This window comes from Pipistrellus hanaki (genome assembly GCF_964339955.1).
Source record: "Pipistrellus hanaki genome assembly, chromosome: 14".
In the NCBI taxonomy this organism is placed as follows: Eukaryota; Metazoa; Chordata; class Mammalia; order Chiroptera; family Vespertilionidae; genus Pipistrellus; species Pipistrellus hanaki.
In genome coordinates, this window is record NC_140516.1 from 30,852,324 (window position 1) to 30,877,128 (window position 24,805).

Genomic DNA, 24,805 nt, shown 5'->3' on the forward strand with positions numbered 1-24,805 from the left:
GGGTTTGGAACAAGTCCAAACTGAGGGTTGCAAGTAACAAGTTCTTGGGACTGACAACTTGGGGGTGTTTATAAATTCCGGGGCTGTTTTTGTTTGTTTCTGATGATAACTTTTCATATAACTTTGTCTTTTCCTCTTGTAGTTATGATGAGATGGCTAGGTTTGACCTTCCTGCAGTCATAAACTTTATTTTGCAGAAAACGGGCCAGGAAAAGATCTATTATGTCGGCTATTCACAGGGCACCACTATGGGTAGGTTCAAAGGAAAACAGGTTTGTATACTCCGAAGAAATGTGAGCCTAAGGTGTACAGCTATGCCTGGGATCAGTCATCTCACACTTCACGCATCTGGCCTTATTCTCTTCAGCGACTCTAAGAGCGACAGGAAATGGGTATGAAATTGAGGGAGGCTTTAGGTAGAGTAGGTAGAGTAGGAGTCAGATAAATACGTATTCAAATGTTGGTTCTACCATCTCTTAGATAAATGTCACTGAGTAAATTATTTAATCCCTCTGACCTCAGTTTTCTTATCTATAAAATGAGGATAATAGCTCCCTCTTAGGGGTGTTAGAGGTGATTGATATAAGCTCTTTGAAGCAAAGCTTTCATCTAAAACAGCTGTGAGAGCAGATCCCGATCCATAGTTGCACTCAGTAAAAGCACTGAATGAATGAAACATATTTTCCAGTGCCTGGCACATAACAGGCAATCAATAGACACTAAGCATTGTCATTATACTATACACAGAACTGCTGCGGGGAGTTGAGTCTTTCTCTCTCTCTTTTTCCCCCCCCTCTTCTAATGACAATGTGTGCAGTTACACGCTGGTGTCCTTTTGTTTTTGATGAATTTGTGAGAAACCTTAACTTGTGGCCCCAGAGGATACATATCTACTACTTGGAAGATGGGAGTGGAGACTGGCTATCCTGGCCCTTTATTAGACCAAAGTCAACAGGAAAAAAAATGTGGTTGGTTTAGATTATAATGAAGGAAAATTTTTACATTACAATTCATTAACAGTAGCAAAATTACAGTTATGAAGTAGCAACAAAAATAATTTTCGTTGGGGGTCACCACAACATGAGAAACTGTATTAAAGGGTCACGGCATTAGAAAGGTTGAGAACCGCTGCTGTAGAGGTTTGAATTAAATGAAGTAAGAACCATGAAAATCATAAGCAAAGTGTCTAGCATATAGTTACCTCTCCCTCTCTCTCTAAATACATATATATACTGAGTGGTCAGATTATTATGATCTCTGAACACATAATAAATAATAATCTGGCCACTCAGTATATATATACTGAGGCCCAGTGCATGAATTTGTGCATGGGTGGAATCTGGCCAGCCTGGCCAGGAGAGGGAACATGGGCAGTTGGTTGGCCTGCCTGCTAGTCGAACTCCTGGTCGAGGGGATGATTTGCACATTAGCCTTTTATTATATAGGATATATACTGAGTGGCCAGTTTTATATATAAATTCACTAAGTCCACACTATTATACTCAATAATTAAATTCACCAATTCAATGAGAACCTACTACTGGACACCAAATAAGCTAGATGTCAGAAGGAACACAATGGCATTTTTCCTGCTGTCATTATTTCCCCCTCAATAATCTTATAATTTCATGGGAGAGTTAAGACACAATCACAAATAATTACTGAAATATCTTGACAAAAGTAAATATGCATTTTATGAGTTTGAGGATATTCAGTATCCACTCTGACATATTCCTTCTCTTGCAGGCTTTATTGCGTTTTCCACCATGCCAGAGCTGGCTCAGAAAATAAAACTGTATTTTGCTTTAGCACCCATAGCTACTATTAAACATGCGAGAAGCCCTGGGACCAAATTTTTGTTGCTGCCAGATATGATGATCAAGGTATGTGGCTCCTCAGAAAATTTCTTGTCTATATAGAAGAGCCTTCCTACCCAATAAGGTAAGATTTATCCTTTTCAATTAGACACACTTATTTTTTACTATGATGGAATGACGGCTATTTTGTTTCCTATTTTTCCAGGGATTGTTTGGCCGGAAAGAATTCCTGTACCAGACCAGATTCCTCCGCCAGTTTTATATATACCTTTGTGGTCAGATGATTATTGATCAGATTTGTAGCAACATCATTTTACTTCTGGGAGGCTTTAACACAAAAAACATGAACATGGTAAGTGAGAACCTAGTACACTCCCAGTTTCCCAAAGCAAAGCTAGAAGTTATTAGTCTCACTCCTTGAAGATGAGCTATTGCCAGCAAAGACTTAGGGAAATGTAATCTTAGTAACTCAGTGTTCTCCAAATACAATAATATGTAGGAAATGCTTTAACATGGGTTGAGGAAGGTTTAACATAAGGACATCGCTAAATATAAACTTCATAGATTATAGATGGAAGTGATATGAAAGTGACTTTATGCATCGAATTAGCAGATTAAAAGAAAAAGTGATTAAAACCCACTAGTCAAAAAAGAGAATCTCCATGTAGTATCTACCTCTTTTTTTCTACTTGGGTCCTTCTGGTTCTTTAATAAGATGTCTGGGAGTTTCAGTTTGGCTTAGATAGTGCTACTAGTTGGAAGGTGACATAGTGTGGGTTCTCAGGAAGCATACTCTGAGATGAAGATTAGTGGGTCAAATGATTTTGGGTTATGTGCTTGGGATAACACCTAGAGAAGGGAGTGAAACAGGATTGGGTAGATGGAAGAAGGGGGGAAAAAAGCTGTGACATACCCTTAATGGGAACCTCTGGTGATCCTACAGGGATTTGTGAAGATGGGATGACCCTTCAGAGCTCTCCCAAGTGGGGTGAGAGAGCTCAGTGTTCATACCCCCATATCAGCCAGTCATTTAATGCAGATGACACCAATACTGGGTGATGCATCTGGCAATACAGCTCTCTGCACCTGGGACAACCCCTTAAGGAGGCCCCACAGTGGAGGGCTACCAGCTGGCAGCTGGAAGAACACATCTTTAATTCCTGAAGTCTTTTTATTCATCGTTTAAAAGAATACAATTAATAGCTACCATTTAATAAACATTTATTTTGTGCCAGGTTAACAATCCTCTGAATCAGATATTATCAATTTCCCACTATGCAAATTACTATCCTGAGATTTAGTGGATTAAGTTATTCCCATATCCTCCTAAAAATTAAATGGCAGAGCTAGGATTTGAATATAGGCTTGTCCTGGAGTCTTTATTCTTAATTACTGTAGTAAAATTTTTTTTAAAAAAATGAGTTCAGGTATCTACTGAGAAGCCATCCTCAGATGAAAAATATAGGTGCTCAGGAATACATTTAATGGCATGTTTATTTATGTGCATATTACTGTTTCATAGATAAGTGCTGATAATTAAAGATGGTCCTATCTCTTAGTCTGACACCTGGAGATTTGATCTTGACAAAGTGCATGTCTTACGAGTTTTTCCATGTCCCACAAACCACTCCTGCTTTGTTACAGAGCCGAGCAAATGTGTACGTCGCTCATTCTCCTGCTGGAACGTCTGTGCAAAATATCCTGCACTGGAGCCAGGTAGGAATGATATTGAATTTGTCATTTTCCCTAAGTAAGTATCTGTGGGAAAAGTGTCCTTTTGATAAACCAGGGGTTATTTCATATTTGTTATGAGATGAAATGTTATCTAGAACATTGAAACTTTTCAGAAGATGGGAGGGAAAAATTAGCCATGGACGTCTTTAGTGGACCTTAAAACTGTGATGTCGGATTGAGACCTTTCTCTGTCTCTTGCAACCTCAAAATGAGGCTGGAGAAGATAATTGGAGACTCCTCCAGCAGCAGGTCAAGTAGTAACAAAAGTGTAAGGCAGAAACTAATTACCCAAAGAGGCCTCACAGGAGGGAAAGACTAACCTGCAACACAGGATGGCAAGTCTTGATGACCAGTCACATGAACTAAAGAAGGCAGAGCTGAAATAAGACATTCAGAATGGATTCAAGGACAACGTGCATGTGAATGATTCTTTCACCAATGAAGAAGCACTGAACCTAATAATATTGCTCATTGGAGATGACACTATGGAGTGGCCCTGAATGATTGTGGAAATAAGGATGGAATAAGGACAGAGCTAGAGCATAACTAACCTTGGATTCTCATGTTTTAAAAATACCACTTTGTTAAAAAAAAAAAAGGGGGGTGGGGTGGGAGGGCAGATCTTAACTCAAGCAGAGAGTTTTAAGAGTAGTGATGGCAACTATATATCATAAATATTGGCCCTATCTGCTTTCTGGTTTTGTAGCAACTTAGAGTCTAGTGAAATTGTTCTTGTACAGTTGTTATATTTGTGTGTGTGTGTGTGTGTGAGAGAGAGAGAGAGAGAGAGAGAGAGAGAGAGAGAGAGAGAGAGAGAGATGGGAGAGGAACATTTTATAATTAAAACTAAAGAATTCGGTCAGCTTGTCACAGTCACCAGGGAGAGCTTTGCCCTTTGTAGCCTACATAGTTGTACAGATACCAACCACGTAGGCACCTCCTGGAGTTGTATGACATTGTGGCCAAGTATGTCTGCAGTACATAAGTTTTCTCCCGAAAGGGTCTTCCTCTTGCCTTTGTACTTCCATGAAGATTAACCTAACGCTGAACAGTCTCTGCTCTCTGCTTCCCCCACAGTTGCAGTCTTGGGAGCACATTTCCACCCCTCCTCCCACTCTTTTCCAGGATCCATTTGAATGCCATGTACATTTTTGTTCCCTTTTAGGCAGCAAATTCTGGGGAACTCCGGGCTTTTGACTGGGGGAGCGAGACTAAAAATCTAGAGAAAGGCAATCAGGTAAGAAAACCAATACCACCCTTTATAAGTGCATGACCGGGAAGGTCTAACAGCAGTTTGCTGTAGAGGTGGGCATGGAAAATAAAAGAAGTCGGGGTTTGACTCCATTTGAAAATGGGGACGTTCACAGCAGGGCCACAAGGCCTGCCGCCTTCACAATGGAGAAGAACTTCTTTGAGAGGCTGCTTCCATGAAGGGGGCCCTGGGCTTCGTAGGAGCAAGGCGGAGTGGGTTTAGTGAAGGGAAGAGTGTGGTCTCTGGTGGCTACGACTACAAGAATCCTTTTTTGACAAGAAACCCCAAAATCACCAATGAAGATGGCAGGAGTGAGGTTGTTTTTATAGTATCTTACAAAGACCATTTATCTGTGATTGTCAGAGACAGGGTGATGAGTTGGGTGGGAAATGGTGAAAGGGATCAAAAGGTACAAACTTCCATTATCCTATCTTCATGGTAGGCAAATTGCGGCTCATGAGCCACATGAGGTTGTCACTCTATTCACCGAGTTAAACCCAGCTAGGGCTGGGCCTGAGTTAAGGGCTTTCTATAATCATAGAAAATACCTGTGAGCCCCAGAGCAGAGTCCTCCTCAGTAGGTTCTATTCTCTCAACTTTCTCTGTAGAATTTCTCTAACTCTGGCCTCATGAAACATTTGTGAAGTTATCTTTAAAAGGCAATTTATGCTTAAAATATTTATTGTTATTAAGAAAAACAATTTAAAAAGTAATGCTTAAAGTGCTAGGCAATGTACATGTTTTATCATTAACCTAGTAAGTGATTTCAGATATCCCCATTTCACAGATAAAGAAACTGAGGTTGAGTAATCTTACCTTCAAGTAGGTGCTGAAACAGAAACTCTAAATTTAGCTCTGCTTGGCTCCAATGCATATGTACTTACTTTTTTTTTTTTTTTTTTTTTTTTTTTATTACAACACATATTTAGAATGTTTATTTGGGGTGTACATTATGAGTTTGGAAGTCCAAATGTGATCTACAGCTAACAACTCTTCTTTTTCTAGCCAACTCCTGTAAGGTACAAAGTTGGAGACATGACGGTCCCTACGGCAATGTGGACTGGAGGCCAGGACTGGCTTTCAAATCCAGAAGATGTGAAAACACTGCTCTCCGAACTGAACAACCTCATCTACCATAAGAACATTCCCGAATGGGCGCACATAGACTTCATCTGGGGGTTGGATGCTCCTCAGCGTCTGTACAATGAAATCATACACATGATGCAAGAGGAGGAGACCAGCCTTTCCCACGGAATGTGTGGGCCAGCCTTTGCCAGGGAACGTGTGGACTCAGTCTGTGAAGCATCTGACACTGATAAGTCAAAGGAAAAACCTTGTAGACGATGGGGCTGGGGTCCATGAACAGAGGATTTTAAGTATTTCAGGACTTGAAAATCTTTCCTATCAGTAGAAGGGAAGAGGAGAGGGGGAGGAGGGAGGAAGTTTACTATATATTCCTTCAGGTTTCCTGTATTTGGTACTAAAAATGACATTAACTTTTTTTTTTTTTTTTAGTTAATTAAACTGCTCATTGGCTGAACACAGGTTTCATGCGATATTATAGAGTCTGTCATCTTGAAGGGCAGGCTTCATTCGAGAGCTAGAAATTATCAAAACACTCTCTTTGTCATTTAGGTAAACTTCCCTAAAACATATACTTATTTTTCTATAAGCCATATTTTGGGAATAAAGTAAACCGAAAAATTGGGATGAGAGAGAGAGAGGTCTTAAATCTCTGGATCATTGTTGGCTTTCACAAAACAAATTAGACATTTTCATCTTATTGCCATAGAGACACAACACTACCTCAGAAAGCCAAGCTTCTTTAACAATAAATAAATAAATACATCCCAAACCCAAAAATCAATGTACAGTGTGGATAAAATATATTTAAGCATCTTCAAAGGGGCCAAGTTGTATAGTTGAGTCTCACATGTCATACTTTTGTAGAATTTTTATGAGTTTTTTAATAAATGCATTATGCACTGCATAAAGCACGTATGTGTATTTTAGTGCTTAAATTCTAGTACAAGCTTGTTTGAGGGTTGCAGAGACCTTTTGATTAGAAATGTATGACCCAGCGTTCTGCCTCCAGAAATGAAATGCTGGGAAGAAAATTTTATAATGTCAGCAACATAATAAAACAAATTGTCATGGATTTTGTCCTTTGATCTTGACAAAGTTACTGTTAGACAATTTCCCTGCTAATTAAAAAAATTTGGTTATTTCTTTTTAAAATTGTTTGCTTCTCACACAGTGTAAAATATGACAGATAAAAGGTATATGAGTAATAGTACAATTTTGCAAAACTCTGGAACCAATAGCTCAATTTAAAAAATATTTTTTTTATTGATTTCACAAAGGAAGGAAGGAGAGATAGAAACATCAGTGATGAGAGAGAATCATTAATCAGCTGCCTCCTGCATGCCTCTTACTGGAGATCTAGCTACAGTCACGACATGTGTTCTGACCAGGAATTGAATCATGATCTCCTGGTTCATAGGTTGATGCTAACCTCTGAACCACACCGAATGGGCCCCATAGCACAATTTTGAAAACTTCTGAATTGAAGATATACTGGTGTGTCTATCAAAGGTAACTGATGTGTGAAGTTCACGATTTAAAAATATTCTAGAATCACCTGCTCACTCAGCACAGCGTGAATGGATCTTAAATAATTTATTAAGATACATTAAAGGCTTTAGGATCCATATCTACACAGTACTGCTTTTCTCACACAATATGTGCCTTAAGGCCCTATACATAGTTCAATAAATATGCCTGGATTTGATATTTATTAGAACTTCGTTCTGTTCAAGGACGGCAAATCTTTCATTCTTAGACATATTTGTTACCACATACTGTGTGACTTAGTTTATGTCTAAAGACATTCATGATTCAATAAATCATTTGTAAAATTTAATAATTTTTAAAAATACATTTTTTTCACTCTGCCTCATTGGCAAAGGACTTGGGCAGATATTTTGGTATTCTATCTCTCATATGGATTCTATCTCTAATCCAGATACTACCTAATCCTATAGCTCTATTTCTTTCTTTTTTATTTAAATTCTTTATTGTTTAAAGTATTACCTAAGTCTCCTTTTCCCCCCACTGACCTCTCCCCGGCCACCCTCTTCCCCCAGCACATGCCCTCACCCCCCGCCCCCATCTGTGTCCATTGGTTATGCTCATGTGCATGCATACAAGTCCTTTGGTTGATCTCTTACCACCTTACCCTTCACCTTCCCTCATAGCTTGGACTATCTGTTCGATACTTCTATGACTCTGGTTCTATTTTTGTTCATCAGTTTATGTTGTTCATTACATATTCCACAAATGAGTGAGATCATGTGATACTTCTCTTTCTCTGACTGATAGCTCTATTTCTTAAAATAATTTATCTAGATAAACTATAGTAATATTTTAAGTTTTATCAATAAAAATAAAGAGAACTAGCAAGTTTAGTAGCTGTCTTACATTCACAAGCAAATCAAAGATCTTTTTAAACAAACATCTTTTTTTTAAAATATATTTTTATTGATTTCAGAGAGAAAGGGAGAGGGAGAGAAAGATAGAAGCATGGATGATGAGAATCATTGATTGGCTGCCTTCTGCATGCCCTTTCTGGGGATTGAGCCGGCAACCTGGGCATGTGCCCTAACCAGGAATTGAATAGTGACCTCCTGGTTCATAGGTAGATGATCAACCACTGAGCCATGCCAGCCAGGCTAAACATCTTGATAGTTACATAGTCTTGGTCAAAATCAAGATAGCCTTTATTTGTAAACTGATAGCAAAATGTTTAGCAGTGTGTTGGTAAACTGGTTCTCGAGAAAGAAAAAAATAAAAGGCTTGATTTTAGCATTTGCCAATTTCAGTGGTGTAAAATTGCCACCACTTACAACTGAAAAATGTTTTTGCTGAAGTTGTTTTGCCAAAGGAACATCCACATGTGAACCTTTAAACCCACACACATACACACACCATTCTATACAAACGTACATACGTCCGCCCCTCCTACTACTTAAAGGGGCCTGAGAGGAACAGTGTCTCCTGCGGCATGAGATGGACAGGACAGCCTCCATCAGGGCGCACAGCTGAGAAGAGAGATCACTGTCCAAGATAACACGGATCCTCTACTTCAGGAGAGACTGATTTTGAAGCATCACATTTTGACCAAAGTGGAGAATTCAACAGCTTTAGTGTTTCCCCTGGAAGGATTGGGGCCATGGTGAAGTCGGTTAAGCAAAAGCATGACTACAGAGCTCTTCAAAAACAGTATCCATGGCAACAACCATCATCATCACCATAAAATGGCTGCATCCAGTTGAGTGGCCCACAGACCAATAGTCCAAGATGCAGACGGAATCCAGTCCTTTAGCTGTTTCTGCTTCTCCATCTGAGGCCACAGGCATTATGATGCTTTCCTTAGCATTAATTCAATCTGCGAAAATTTCAATCTTCGTGCAATATCCAGGGGACTCTCACCATTCTGAGGAGAAAAGATCGTTTCTTAAGAGTCCAGCCAACAGTTTTTAGACTGATTGACTCTCAGGCTTGGCAAAGACCTTAAATGTTACTCAGACCTAACAGTAATAGGATAATGCTTAACAGGATGATTAATGTTTAATAGGATGATTAATTTTGTTGTTTACATCAGAAGCCATTAACTTAATTCCATACAAGGCCCAAGATAGAAGATCATGAGCTGGAAAACTTCAGGCCCTGGGGCCAGTTTCTTACCTTATTTCTTATCGAGGGGTCTGCATGGGCTTCTAGGAGCAGGGGGATAAGAGTCTGGTTTTTCATTTCGCAGGCGTAGTACAATGCCGTGCAGCCATACTGAAACACAAAGGACCGACATGCAGCTCACCCATCGGACTCTACAGACCGCAGCACGAGGCTTCTTAGCAAGCTTAGCAAGTGTTCTGCTCATTTCCTAGTATTCAACTAAGCCAAACGGTCTGCAACCATCTATGTGCAAAGGTATGTCTTGTTTTCAAAGTCTTTTCTGCCCCAGTATGTGCATTATTAATGTTCGATAAGCCATCAATATCTTCCTTTCTCACCTTTCTCATTTTCTGTTCAAACTAAAAAAAAAAAAAAAAAAAATGCAACTTATAAAAGGCGAATGCTGAATTATCCCAAAGTTTCTTGAGATATTTTCTGTATGTCTGGCCCATCAGCATTGTGATCATGTGACCATCTCTTTCCTGAGAGTCACCATATGGGCCACTTTGCAGATATCATCCTCTATGGTTTTTTATTTTAAAAAATCCCACAGATCTGGCTCTGAATTTTTCCATGTGAAATAAAGAAAGTCTAAAAGATATAACACACTGCATTACTTGGAGTTGAAAATTGGATCTTAATATACAGGTCATTTTTTATAAATGTAAATGGTAAAATATGTGCATGTATGTGCATATGTGTATGAGCATGCATAGGAATATACTTATCTAGAGATAGAGACAGGCATAGATAACTAGAGAGAAATTTTGTTTACAAGCAAAATTTTAAACATTTTTCATTACCTTTTACTTAATTTTAATAACATCTTAATATATTTCAAAGTTATCTAAGAAGATGATGATTCACAGTAGTAGTCCATCCAAAATAATCAAAAAATTATATTTGAAATAAAAGGAAAAGCATACATTTCATCAACTTTCTCTCTCTTTCTCTCTCTCTTTCTCTCTCTCTCTCTCTCTCTCTCCACACACTCACACATACACATAAAGAGAGAGAGAGAGAATGAGAATTACCTCCATTTAAACATAATACCAATATAACCCAAAAAATATGTAAATTATTAATGTAAACAGGGATGCAGACATTTTATCTATCACAGAACATAGAATAGTAGTACATATAGATATGTACAATATAAATTAGGGGTCACAAACAGAATATTGGTTATTTTTAAATCCAGTTTTGACTGGCCTGCTTTTTTAGTAAAGAACTGGAAATAAAAAATGTCATTCAATCAATATAAGCAAATAAAACTCCTTACAAATAGTTTTTTTTAAATACTTCTGATCATGTAAGGGAGGAAGATGAGTTCAAGGCTGCAGTTGTAAGAGGTGAGAGCAAAACCTATTATTAGGGGGAACTCAGCTGAGGCTGCTCCTGTTGCTCTCACTGCTCTCACCATCATTTGGATTTTTCCTTGACCTTTGCCCTTAGTTTTCATTAGCTCGCAGGTGGGGACTCTCTTTCCTGATTGGGATCTTGGCTTCAGTAGCAGCTGCTAACGTTCATTGAGCACGAACCACGCTCAGGCACTCTGCTAAGTGCTTTATAGGAGTCAACCCTGTCACTTATCTGTATGCTCATGTTACAGAGAAGGAAACAGAATGACCAGGAAGTTTATAACATGCCAAAATGCACACAGGTAAAAAGTGGCAAGCCCGGGTTTCCATGAAGGCATTCTGACGCCAGCCTCTTAACTACCAAGGAGGAATTTTGTTATCAGAGCCTTCATCTTCCTTAACTTCTAACAAATGGTGGAGCAGCCTTTTTTTTTTTTTTTTTTTTTTTTAATGTTCTGTATTCAATAACGATGTTATTCCCACGAATTTAGTGGCAGTATATAAACAACCTCAAGATCACCTAACTGGCAGTGAAAAAAAAAAAGAAAGAAATGCAAAAGTGTCAAGGAAAATAAACCAAGCAACTTAGTATATGATAAGTACATGACCTACAAATACCATTTTGAATAGTATTTCACAGTGACTAAAAATACAAACATACACAGTCTGCAGCATTAACGTCCACGCCAGCATCAAGGAGCATTCGGACAAGATTCTCATTCTGCTTTGTCTTGGATACCTGTGACAAATGGCAAGTATAAGAGGATTTTTACAAACTTTTTCTTCATCTTATGTCTGGATTATTTCAATGAATAGGCTTCATTTTAATCTCAATACCCCCTATGCACCTATGTACTATTGATTGATTGATTTGGCTACCTTCCTTCTTGCTTTATTTTTTAATCACAGCATTGCATGTATGTTGGAAATGTCACTTATAGAATACAAACCAAGATCTTATTTTGTTATTATTCCTTTACTTCTCACTGGCCCAGCAAACCTTGATGGGGCATGCTACTGATTTCCTACTCACTGACTCTTTGCTCTCACAAGTGTACTCACCATGAGAAAATATCCAATGAGCAGGACAGGCATTAAGAGGATAATGAGTAGATAATCAAAGAAGGTAAATCTTTTCTTCACAGCATAATGCAAGCAGGTTCTCTCTTTCTAAAAATTAAGAAAAAAAAAACTCTTCATGAATAAATATTTCATTTCAAATTTCCTGTTTTCAGATTACCCTATCAAAAGTTAGTTTGTGCTTTTCGTTCTTATGGTATTCGGGGCAACCTTTATTCTGTTGAGTATATCTGATGAATAAACCCAGGTTTCCACTGTTGAGAACAGAGTCCTAGTACAGTCTGAAGAAAAAGCTGGGAGAGGGCCACAGAAAGAGAACAGGTGAAATGTACATTTTATAAATCATCAAAATATGGATTTTTCATACTCATTTTAGTTGTTTGGAGAAAATACGTTCAGATATAAACATAAGACTAAATTCAATACAGAAATCCTAATCACCAATAGTATATATACAGTTATTCATTTTGTGGTTTGTTAATGAACAAATCTTAACCACCTGGCAATTTTTCTTGTTTCTACATGCATATAGGCAGTGCTAGAAGAATGGAAATAACTCAATTTAATTCTTCAAGTACATAAATATTTATCAGGTGGTAGACATACGTTTCTAGGGATTGTGAGGAATGTAAAGCCTCGGGCCTCATAATCAACAAAGGGAGATAGAAACATGGCCACGTAAATACAATGCAGAACAGGCTGTTGTGATTGGAAAATCAACCAAATCAATGAGAAGAGAGGAAAAGCCAGAGGCAAAAAGAGTGGTTAACTTCCACTTGGGGGAGGCACTGTTCTTAAATAACACTTTTGGTTTTTCAAACATAAAAGTATGCGTGTTCTCTGTAAAAGTTGTGTACATGAGGCAAGAAGATAATAATAGAATGAAGCAAAGGTGCCCATTAACAAACAGCCCAGAGTTAATTGTTGACTTTCTGCTGTATTTCCTTCCCATCTTATAAAATGCCTGTAGGTGGATTTTTTTTTAATGTAGGTTCACACAGCATCTGCAACATTTTATATACTTTCTTTCAATGAACATTTAGAATATATGCATCTCCCCGTGCCATTTAATGTTTTCAAACATATACCTGTTAAGGCTGTTTGGCTTTTAATCGAATAGAACTACTCTAACTTATTTAGCTAAACCCTACTCATTGGGCAATTGAGTCTTTAACTTTTGATTTTTATAAAAATAAGGCTACTTGACCATCCTCATTCACAAAGATTTGTCAACATTTCTAAATTTATTTTTAGCATAAGTTTCTAAAAATGTGATTCCTGGCATAAAAATGTATTAGTGCTTTTCATATTGTGCTACTAAATTGTGCTCCAGTAAAACGATAATGATTTAAGCTTTCTTCCTCATCAACACTTGACTTTCATTTCTAATCTGGGTCAATTTCACAGGCCAAAATTCATCTGTATCTGTATCCATATTTGTATCTGTATCTGTAGCTGTCCCTGAGTTGGCAAACATCTCTCTCCCTCAGTTTCCAAATAGTAAATCTCCTGAGAGAGGATGTGACTCATTGACATCTGTCTTCACCACTCCCTCTCAGAACTCCACACACCTGGTTCTTCAGCTGGGAGATCATGTCATACTCTACTAAGATGCAGATCGGTAGATCGGTTAGATTTAGCACAGGCATGACGTTGAAACCAAATTTAAAAAAAATAGTAAGCACAAACAAGCAAGTGCAGTAATGACTTCTTTTTCTGATAATGCATTATTACTCCAAATGGCTGATCTTTAAACTGGCTTAGAAGGGGCAAGTGGGGCCTCGCAGGCTGTTTTCCCTCACAGAATATACATGAGTGGATATAGGGCATTCAAAAGTATTACAAGCGCTGACTTTTTATGTTTACTCAGTGGACTTGAAAGGCTGCCTTTACTATAATGTAGACACCGAAACCTCCAAAGAGGCTCTCAAAGGATATTCACAGCCTTAGATACACATTCTGCTCCTTCACGGAAGACTTCACGTCAGCTAATATTACATCTTCCAGTAACCTCTGGCTCATGAGCTTATTTGTCTTTGGCAAGTTTTTCACTAGCATTCTTCTATTCTATACACAAACTATAGAGTCTTCTGAAGATCAGTACATTGTCATAGAAAGTAGAAACGCAATGAAACTAATGAAATATTGGCCAGCAGGTCAATATACCCCCACACACACTCACACACACCCCTAGGAAATTTTTCCGATTGCCCCTGTAATAGTGAGGAGGTGGAGCTGGGATAGAAGGAGGGGCAAGGAAAAAAACAAGAGAAGGAGAAAGAAAAGAAAGGGAACTCTAGCCAGACATCTGAATGAACCACTCTCTTCCTTTTCAGAAGTTCTAAGGACTTAATTAACCACAAACTATGCCTGATAATTGCATTTTATTTCGCTTTCTAGCCTAATAAAATATCCTCAGTATGTGTCAGTCTCTCTAAAGCAATGGTTCCCAACCTTTCTTTGGCCATGCCCCACCTAAACATCTCTGAAATCCTGATGTCCTCTCTGTGACATGTAATTCTTATTATTCAAAAAGTGAGCTCCTATTCCTGTGGAGGAAGCCTAGAAGGCCATTAATTTGGTCTAAACAAGCTTTCAAAGAACATGGTATCCATGAAAAAGAAAATTAAAGAACAAAAGGACAGTTGAAGGACTTAGGAAGAAATCATTAAGAAATGGTTCTTAAAAATAATAATAATGTGAAGTAATATGAAAAAATAGTCAATAAAGTTTCAAAACATATAATAGACTATATGCATAAATATGTCACAACATATATTTATATACCTCATATGAGGCCCCTCGAATCACAAGAAATGCAAAAAATTCACTGTTAATAACTCACTCTCAAATTGCCCCTCTTAAAAATCAAATTGCCCCTCTGTGGGGCATGTGCTCCACATTGGGAACCACTGCTCTAAAGTAAGGTAAAACAGAAATTGTTGGTGTCAGGAGCTACAAGCATCAGAAAATGACATTCACTGTTTCCATCTATGCTAAGAGTAAGTACCATGGGCAACTACTTTCTCCACTGCTGCGTCATGGCCTCACCTGGTTTCTGAGGTTCACGTCAGCATTTCTCCTTAAAAGGAAGGAAACGATTTTCAGGTTCCCTCGCCTGCAGGCGCAGATCAGGGGAGTGTCTCCATTGAAGCCATCCTGAATGTTGATGTACTTGCTGTCCTCCCTCACCCACCGCCACACTTGACCAAAGTCGTTCTGATAGGCTGCTTGGCAGATAGGCTGAGGAGAAATTAAAAAAAAAAAAAAAGCAGATTTTGAAATATAAGTATAATTAAACCACAGATTTCCTAAATTGCATGGCACACAGAAATGTACAAAGAACTATGTTTTTCTGTACCACCCCCTCCCCCCCACACACACACACAAAATGGAAAGATTTGACAATACTGGTACACATCCCCACGGGACACTTCATGTAAAGCCTTCTCTACTTGGGCTCCTCAAAATCCTTACTGAGACTTAACTAAAGCAAAAACAGGAAAAGACAGAAAATCCAGTAGAAAAATGCTGGTTGGCACGCTAAGAATGAGAAAGAGAAGGGGGGCTGCCCCTTTGGGTTGAAGGAATAGTATGAATTCTGTTGGCCTCTAAAATTCTTAAAACTTGGAGGAACTTGCACTGTGGAGGAAACCAGTGAGAATTCAGAAACTTACCATGATAATTCCATCTCCAAACACAATCAGAACCCCCCTGCCCATCCTCACTGCCAAAGCACCAGTTCAGATCATAATTCTCACCAGATCTATTACAAACCGGTCTTTAATTGGCGCCTCACACATTCAGCTCCAACCCATCCTCCAAAAAATAGCAAATCTTACAAGGTTCTTTAGGGACTCAATGTTTGTTCTAGACATACAAGTATTGTTGCATGGATTGAAAAACCGCTGAAAAGATTCTAAGATGTTATAAATTCTCAGTCTCCACTAGGGGGCAGTTCAGTGTCATAAAAGCACTGACCATTCAGAGATCAGTTTTTATAGTGAGAAGGCAGAAGATACAATACAAAGGCATGCATACATGGTCTGTGAAGAATTAGAGGATGTGATTGGAGAGGAATTTGTGGTAAATTTGGCAGTGAAAGCTCAGAGGGAACTTGCAAGTGGACAGGAGTAGCAGAATATAGCCATCATTCTGCACATTTGTGGGCAAAGTGGTGTTGTCGACTGGTTATAAGTACAGGCTCTAGAAGCAAATTTCTGAGTTCCAATCTCAATTTGCCCATGTAACAGTTATTTGGACAACTTACTTAAACTTCCTATGTTCAGTTTCCTTATGAATTTAATAGTTACATCTTCTTTATCAGGTTACAGAAAGTTTTAAAGGTGATTTGTAGATGAACCATTTCACTCAGATCTGATTCAATAAACCCTCAGTTAATGTTAGCCACACTAATAATTATCAAAACATAAGGACCCAGTGCTGTTGGGCAGGAGTGGTTATGAAAGAGTAGATAATTGCCCAAAGAGAGTGAAGAGGTGATAGTCTAGAGAACAAAAATGGATGCATGTGCCTTACTAAACAGAATGACAACCCTGGATCTAAGGCCAAAGCCAGGGAAGAAGAACAGAGATTTGGAGTAGAGAGAACTTTACATTTGTTGATATTTTTGCCAGAAAGGTTGAGGTTTCATCTTCATTCTTTACTAGTATGCTAATATGTACTTATCCCAAATAAATACACATGGACAACTCTATAAATAGCAATTATGTTTACATAGATGAATGGGTTAATAACTTAGAAGAGAAAATTGTGACAAAGGTGGAAGAGGCTCTTTAAACATGATGGAGGATATTTAGGAAAATCAATGAAAGTATCTACATGAAATGCATAAAAATATATAATTGAAGTACCAGGTTGTAGAAATACATTAAGAAGCTACAGTGGGCTGAGCCTGCAGTATAGGTCTGTTATACATTAGAGTTATTTCCTTTTTGAAATGTGACTTAGTACCACATTATAATTTGTAAAATCACTTATAATATACAAGGGAAGACTCAAAACACCAACTGGGGTGGAAGTCCAGGTGCTCTTTTTGAATATAGAATGCCAAAAATTTGCTGGATGTAGAGAGAGAACGAACTGGTAAGACTGAGAAGGGAGGCAATTCTTTTTCCAATTAACTTGCATTCCCTTTTCTTATATCATAGAATAAACATCATGTTGATCATCTCACTCAGCTCTCTTGTGTGAGAACTATTAGAATAGGATCTCACCCAGCTCTCTTGTTAGAACAATTGGAACTATAAATTAGAGAGGTTAAATGATTTCCTCAAAGTCCCATAGACTTCCTGGCACATTAGAACTAAATTTTCTTGATTTCTAAATTTTCTAGGTTTTCTTGATTTCCAATCCAATAGCCTTCCCATTAGTCACATCTCTATTCTGTCTTCCCTGAGTTCTCCTCAACTCTACCAGCTCTCCCGATGAGCCCTGCTCAACCTAAATAGCACTCTCTGGACACTGTATATTTCAAAACAATACCTCTCTTCTTTGAACTATGTTCCTTTTTCTTATAGTAGCATCTGAAAAATAGACCCACTCCCAAAGATTGATATTAAGGGTGTATGTGTGCATGTGCACATACATGTATGTTATGTGTGTTTCATGTATGCATATGCACATTGGGGTTGGACAGTATATCCCTCTGCTCATAATAACCATATCATTTGACCTTCTCAAAGTTTAAAAGGATACATCATTATGATATGTTTTTCAAGACATTCTTTTTAAAGCCTGTATCTCCAGCTGACAGAGTCAAGCATCTACAGAAGATTCTATAAGTCTACTAAGCACAAACTCCTAAGCTCTTTGAGTTAAGTTCTCACACACCTTCCTTTTTTCCAGTTTTTGCCATACTTTGAAGCACATTTGCAGAGTAGGAGTAGAATGTACCTCATTGAAACTTGGATTTAGTTTACCCCATTCTTTTCACTAAGGGAAAAGAACAGTAGTATGTCCTAGTAGAGAGGAACACTGGAAGAATGGCAGTGGTTAAGACCAACTCCTTTTTGGAGTATGACACCCCTGTTGAGAGAGCAAGCAGAAAAAGAACTTAGTATGCTCATTAGTGATGTAAGTAGAATTCTCCTGAATATACAAACATAGTTCTCATATCCCAGCCCCTAATCTCTAGCCAGTAAGTACTTTTTAGCTGTATAATCCTGGGAAAGATACTTAAACTTTGTCTCATTTTTTTTTTAATTTGTAAAATAAGGACAATAATAGTGACCAATTTATATGGTTGTTTTATGAACTGTGTTAATACATATAAAGAACATGGCCAGGTATATAACATCCTCATTACATGTTTGTAAACTTACCAACATATTGTAAATAGTATGAACATAAATATGTGTGATAAGGGTTTAAATTAATCACCCTGTTTAAAAGTCCAGCTTACACAGCAAAGATTGATTATTCTAAGCCAGATTCTCTCACTGAGCTCCAAGCGTATCCTGTATTGTAGATGTTAGGCCAAACTCTGGGATGTTCCCTCATTCTCTCCATCTTTTTTAAAATATGTTTTTATTGATTTCAAAGAGGCAGGGAGAGGAAGACAGCAACATCAATGATGAGAGAGAATTATTGACCAGCTGCTTTCTGCATACCCCACACTGGGGATAGAGCCCACAACCCAGGTATGTGTCCTGGCAGGAAATTGAACCATGACCTCCAGGTTCATAGTTGATGCTCAACCACTGAGCCAGGCAGGCCTGCCTCTCCTTCTTCCTTAAAAAAATTGAAAACAGTATAAATGCCAATTGGTGGATGAATGGATAAAAAAAATATGGTTCCCTCACTCTCTCTCTCTCTCTCTCTCTCTCTCTCTCTCTCTCTCTCTCTCTCTCTCTCTCTCTCTCTCTCTCTCTCTCTCTCTCTCTCTCTCTCTCTCTCACACACACACACACACACACACACACACACACACACACACACACACGAATAATAGCCATAAAAAGAAGGGAATCTTGCCATATTTGACAACATGGCTGGACAATGAGGGCATTATGCTAAGTGCAATAAGTCAGACAGGAAAAGATAAATATTGTGTGATCTCACCTATATATGGAATATGAAAACAAAACAAACAAGCAAAGAACTGGAGCACATGAATATGGAGAACAGATTAGTGGTTATCTGAGGTCAAAAGTGCAAGTTTCTAGTTACAAAATGAATAAGTCCTGAGGATATTATGTACAGCATGGTGACTATAATTAAAAACACTGAATTGTATATTTGTAAGCTGATAGGAGGTTGGATTTTGAGAGTTCTTGTCATAAGAAAAAAATTGTAACTATGTATGGTGATGGATGTTAACTAGATATATTGTGTTGATGATTTTGCAATATATACATATTGAATATTACATCATATTCCTGCAATTAATCTAGGTCAATTATACCTCAGTTTAAAAAATATTATCAGCCAAAACCGTTTTTGGCTCAGTGGATAGAGCGTCAGCCTGTGAACTGAAAGGTCCTGGGTTCGATTCCAGTCAGGGGCATGTACCTTGGTTGTGGGCACATCCCCAGTGGGGGAAGTGCAGGAGGCAGCTGATTGATGATTCTCTCTCATCGATGTTTCTAACTCTCTATCTCTCTCTTCCTCTCTGTAAAAAATCAATAAAATATATTTTATAAATAAATAAATAAATAAATAAATAAAATAAAAAACATTATCATATATATGTATATATAACATATATAGAATATACATGTATGTATATCATCACTATTAGCAATTCAAGGTTCTGAAGGGTAGTAGAATATTCAATTCAAAATACAACTCTCAGCATAAAGATTATTTTAACCTAAGGCAATTGAGAAGAAGTGGATGTAAGAAAAGCTCTCCACTCTACCCCCATTTAGCTAAAAGCAGGACATAAATTTGTGAAGGTGTTCCCCCTTCCCTCTTTAAGAAGAAGCCAAAAGTAATTCTTGTTAGCCCAGAGAAGAAGCTATCTACATAATAACATTTACCAAGTAGCCCTTATCTTTCATTAGCTTCCCTATATATTTGCCTTCCCATAACTCGCCACTCCCAGAAACTCAGTCTGTTTCCTTTGTCTTGCCACTAAAAATTATTATTTCGTTAAGAGGCTATATGAGCCCAAGTTCTAACCACACGATGAGTTACTCATCTCATATGAATGCCTGATGCAGGTGTTCATAAACTCCTGTTTGGTTTTCTGCTGTCAGTCTATTTAACAGGGCCCCAGCCAATGGATCTAAGATGAGTAAAGCAAAAAAGCATTTTTTCTCCCCTACAGCTTTAAAAAAAAACACAAAAAACATAAGTCTGTGTGTCCAATCTCAAAGAGCTTCTCACACTCCAAGTGGGAAGTTGAACTTTACAAAAAGTTTAAATAAAAGCCAATATGTCAGGGAATTACAGAAGCTGGGGATGGGTCAGGACAGGACGTTTCTTGCCTTGCTCTTATTTAATGGTTCACATTCTTTATAGGAAATGCAGGGTGACTAGTACAGGGTGAATGAGGGACTGGCACATGCACATGAGTAGGTAATGTTTAAATATTCGAGAGATTACTCAAGAGCTTCACAACCTATTTAAAATTATGGATTGGAGAGTATCACAGAGGGTTTACCCCGGACCTTCTGGGTCAGAATACCAGAAGGAGAGGCTAAGCTTGTTCATTTTCCTTTCTCCATTCTCATGTAACCCCCAAATGCAATGGGAACAAGCAACCTAAGTTTTCTTCCAATCTAGGAGAACCCATTTCCCGTCAGCATTTTTCATCCATCACCGAAGTCAGATTCTAATTCTGGACATTTAACAGCATGATGTTAATCCAGATATCAAGAAGTTGATATCTTGGGATACTGAGGATTTTCTGAACCTTTGGCAGAATCAGTGTAGCTCTCAAATCCATTGCTCTGGGATACCGTGAAACCTGTAAACTGAAAATGAGAAATGTCTAAACCCATCAGCCAAAATGAAAAGCCGTTGTGGGATTTCAGTGAGAGCACCTCTCACACTAGTGGGTTCAGGGCTGCTGGAGAGTAACAAGACAGCAGAGCTAACACACCCAAACACAGCCATTCCACAAGCAGCATCCTGCCACAGCTGTCCTGCTGGGAGATTAGACCTTTGCTCTGAAACCTGCTACTCTAGTTTTGCCAGTGCCTTTACCTACCCTCATTTATAGCTATTTTTACCTAAAAACAGAAAGGAGGAGGAGAAAGAGTAGGAGGAGGAGGAGGAGAAGTTTGATATTAAGGGGAATCCTGAAAATGGAAAAATTATTTTCCAAAAGGGTAAATGACTGAGTTATCATTTGGCAGATGCTTCACGTTTTTAAAGTAGACAGTGTACAGCCTTAATTGGGAGAGTCTAAAATCCACTTCCACTTGTTAAACTGAGATGCCCGGCAGCATTTATTTTAGTGCTACCTTAGACTGTTTTTGGTTCAATATTAATTATGAGTTTTGATTAGTTACCTATGACCAACCATCAAGGTAAATTAGGGTTTTCTCTCTCTCACTGTGTGTGTGTCTTGTGTGTGTGTGTGTGTGTGTGTTGTGTGTGTGTGTGTGTGTGTGTTGTGTTTGTGTGTGTGTTTGTTGTATTTGTTTTTAAATATCATAGTAAATTCCAAGCTGCTTTGTCCTCAGTAGATCTGAAAAGTGAAGCATATAATCCACTCTGGGCACATTCTCATTGATACTTATATAAGCGATTCAACATGTCCTGCCCTGCCTTGCCTTGACTCAACCACTTGCCAAATCAACACACAATCAACCAACAACTGCACTGCTCATGCCGAGTTCTTTTTTTAAATGTAATTATTTCCGGGGCCTAGACTGCAGTTAACTCTCCACTGGCTATGCGCAGTGTGGTATGTGGACCAACAAAAGCATCAGTGAGCTGATATGTATAATCTAATGTCCCATGGGCCTCATCCAGAGCTGCAGAATAAGAATGTGCACTGGAAACAAAATCTCAAGGTGATCGGTGCACATTAAAATTTGAGAAGCACTAGCCTAGATCACTGTGGTAATAAGCTGGTCACCTACATCAGTGCCACCAGGAGCTCTTGTAACAGTAGGTTTCTGACACTACCACAGACAGGGAAACACATCCATGGGGAGGAGGCACTTGAAACAATTTTCTCTTGCTGACTTTTAGGCAATCTAAAGCATGAGAGTTGCTTGAGTGTTTACAAGTGTTGTCATTTTCACCAGACCAAAGTCACATACCTAGAATTATAAACTAATCAAAAAGCACGTTGAGCGCTGGGACCGGTTTGGCTCAGTGGATAGAGCGTCGGCCTGCGGACTGAAGGGTCCCAGGTTCGATTCCGGTCAGGGGCATGTACCTTGGTTGCGGGCACATCCCCAGTGGGGTGTGTGCAAGAGGCGGCTGATCGATGATTCTCTCTCATCGATGTTTCTAACTCTCTATCCCTCTCAATTCCTCTCTGTGTAAAATCAATAAAAAAAAAAAAAAAAAAAAAAAAAAAGCACGTTGACTATAGAAAAGTAAACACATACACACACACACACACACACACACACACACACACACACACACCTGGCATTAGAAGTAACTGCAAATGGGGAGACACTGCCTTAAATACTAGAAGAACCACCCAATGAGGTTTTGTCGAGCATCTGTAATGAAATGCAGACTAACCGGTCGATGTGTTAGAGGGAGTAAATAGTGAATAATAATGCCAGCCTGTCTCTTGTACTTGTTGAGGCATTACTCACTTGCACACCTTTGAAACGTAGTTAAAATTTAATTTCATTCTAATAGGCTACTTTCAATAGAGGAAAAAGCATTTTTTTTTATCCATCAGATGTGAAAAAGAACTAAAAAGTATATTTGAAAATATATTGTTTTTTATTTCTCTTCTATACAGAGAAAGTCTTCATTAACAATTACTAAAGGTGAATTTCCTTTCAAATACCAAGCTGAAAGGCGGTACTCTGTATATGCATTTCCATAAGAGAACCAGACTATCTTTTGTATGTTTAAGAAAATCCAGTTAGGTACAATTTTCACTTTTCCTCAGGATGTTTGATGTCACAATAGGACAACTCAAACTCCACTTTGCAAGGTCCAAAATACCCCCACAAACATGTGTATTCACGAAATGTATGTTGTATTCCTCTTTACTTATATGTAGCTAACGTTTTAAAATTACAAGAACAGTTTGCCTAAAATATTTAAAGTATCAGAAAGATGAACACAGAGGACTTTGTTTGGACATGATGCACTCAGAAAGTTCAACAGAAGAAAAGCAGACAGATTAACAGAGACAGGAAGTTACATTTGAAAAACATGAGCAGTTTTTAACACTTTTGGAATCTTATTTTCAGAAAGATTACCTCAGAGTATAAGATCCCCATGCTGGTCTCTCACAGGCTTACTTCACCCCCACAGCTTCTGGAATCTTCCGTAGATATTCCTGATTAACATCCAAATGCTTCCCGGCAGAGAGAAAGGTCCCAGAAGTCCAGGTCAGCGGCAAACCCTGTCTTTCCTCACCTGTGAGTGCATTTCCAGCGACACTGACAGTAACACCACCTTCTAGAGGGCCCAACCCAATGAAACAAAGGTATTAGTTACCCCGTAATGACCCACGCTGTGCATCATCTAAAGTTACAAGCTGAGAAACCGGTTTCTGAGTCACATCTGCTCTGCCCAGGATAGCAAGTGGGAAGAAAGAAGCAAATTGAGTAGGGAAGGAAGCTTCTCACATTGGCAGGAAGAGCACGGAGTTCAAAATAGGGTACTGTGTTTTGGACATTTCCTCAATGAAATCTGGTTTTCAGAGGCTATTGCGAAAGGCTAGAGACCAGAGACCGGCAAACTCACTTGTTAGAACCATATGTCTGCGTAGGCTTTGACTTTCATGAAAAAGCATCTTCAAAACTCTGGCTATGGTTTATTTGCTCTAAATACAGAGAAGTTTATTTTTCTTGATGTTGTTGATTAATATAAGCTACTTAAAACAATAAAGTAAGGTCAATTTATAAGCTATTGTACACATATTTTATTTACTTGATATACATAAATTATTATTATTTTATATTTTTATAAAAATATATTATTTTCTATACCTAAATGTGTCCATAATCACTTTCAAGGGGATCTTTGAGTTAAGATTCAACTAAAATTGAATCCTTAGAAAAATCTTAGAAACTCTTAGAAAAATCAATCCATTAACATCCGAGTTAATTAAATTATTGTAAAAGGTTTAAATTACATTTATAGCATTATTATATTTAAGTTTTGTTTTTAAACATTTCAATTCTAAGTCTAACAGGGAATATTTTCCCAGCTAATTAAATGGTCTTGTAAATCTAGTATAATAAATTATACTAACACTAGGGGCCCAGTGCATGAATTCATGCACCCTAAAAGGAACTGTGGACTTCAAGGCTACAGTGGGAACAAGGGCAGGTCTCTGCCCATCCTCCATGCCCCTGCCCAGCCCCTCACACTGTGGCCCCCAGTTCCCTGCTACCATTGACCCCGCTTGCACCCACTGATGACACAGAGTGATTAGGGCTAATGGCAGCAGTGGGTGCATCCCCCTCAGGAGCAGGGGGAGGTGGAGAAGCCCTGAGAGGCAACCAGGGCTGGCAGCAGGTGTGAGCACTAGGTGGGACTATGATAACAGCAACCAGCACCCCACCTTGGTCTGGCACCCCCACTCACCTGCTCCACCATCCCTCCGAGGCCAACACCCACCATATTTCTCTAGGACACAAGCATCCCACCTCGCTCTGCCCCCCACCACTAGGTGCCTGTGTATGCAAATTAACCCACCATCA

At 38.6% G+C, this 24,805-nt stretch overlaps 2 protein-coding genes across 4 annotated transcripts in view; one reads left to right on the forward strand and one right to left on the reverse strand.

The window, feature by feature from the left end:
- LOC311632652 (uncharacterized protein) overlaps positions 1-6,298 on the forward strand; it is a gene marked incomplete at its 5' end in the record, with an annotated part of 42,901 nt that extends 36,603 nt beyond the window's left edge. The window contains 6 exon segments of the mRNA XM_084904374.1: positions 143-252; positions 1,747-1,883; positions 2,023-2,169; positions 3,462-3,533; positions 4,717-4,788; positions 5,809-6,298. Of these exon segments, the coding sequence (XP_084760500.1) occupies positions 143-252; positions 1,747-1,883; positions 2,023-2,169; positions 3,462-3,533; positions 4,717-4,788; positions 5,809-6,165 (895 nt within the window). The 3' untranslated portion in view covers positions 6,166-6,298.
- Positions 6,299-8,329: 2,031 nt separating this feature from the next.
- ANKRD22 (ankyrin repeat domain 22) lies at positions 8,330-23,689 on the reverse strand. 3 transcript variants are annotated; one of them, XM_084903901.1, is made up of 8 exons: positions 23,595-23,667; positions 23,354-23,513; positions 20,860-20,920; positions 15,030-15,221; positions 11,961-12,068; positions 11,560-11,637; positions 9,550-9,648; positions 8,336-9,298 (listed from the first exon to the last, which is right to left on the reverse strand). In XM_084903901.1, the coding sequence occupies exons 3-8, from the start codon at positions 20,890-20,892 to the stop codon at positions 9,221-9,223; spliced, it is 588 nt and encodes a 195-aa protein (XP_084760027.1). In that variant the 5' UTR covers positions 20,893-20,920; positions 23,354-23,513; positions 23,595-23,667; the 3' UTR covers positions 8,336-9,220. The 3 variants fall into 3 exon arrangements, with proteins under 3 accessions (XP_084760028.1, XP_084760027.1, XP_084760026.1); XM_084903900.1 differs by having other exon boundaries at positions 23,354-23,668; XM_084903902.1 differs by lacking the exon at positions 20,860-20,920 and having other exon boundaries at positions 8,330-9,298; positions 23,354-23,689.
- Positions 23,690-24,805: the final 1,116 nt, after the last annotated feature.

Coding starts and splice junctions, on each gene's coding strand:
- ANKRD22 (XM_084903900.1), bottom strand. CDS start 20,892: ATGGATTTGAGAGCTACACTGATTCTGCCAAAG. Junction 12,069..15,029: donor ACGTGAACCTCAGAAACCAG/GTGAGGCCATGA, acceptor CTTAATTTTTAG/AAAGAGAGAACCTGCTTGCA. Junction 9,649..11,559: donor ACGTTAATGCTGCAGACTGT/GTATGTTTGTAT, acceptor TTTGTGTTTCAG/TATGGCTGCACGGCATTGTA.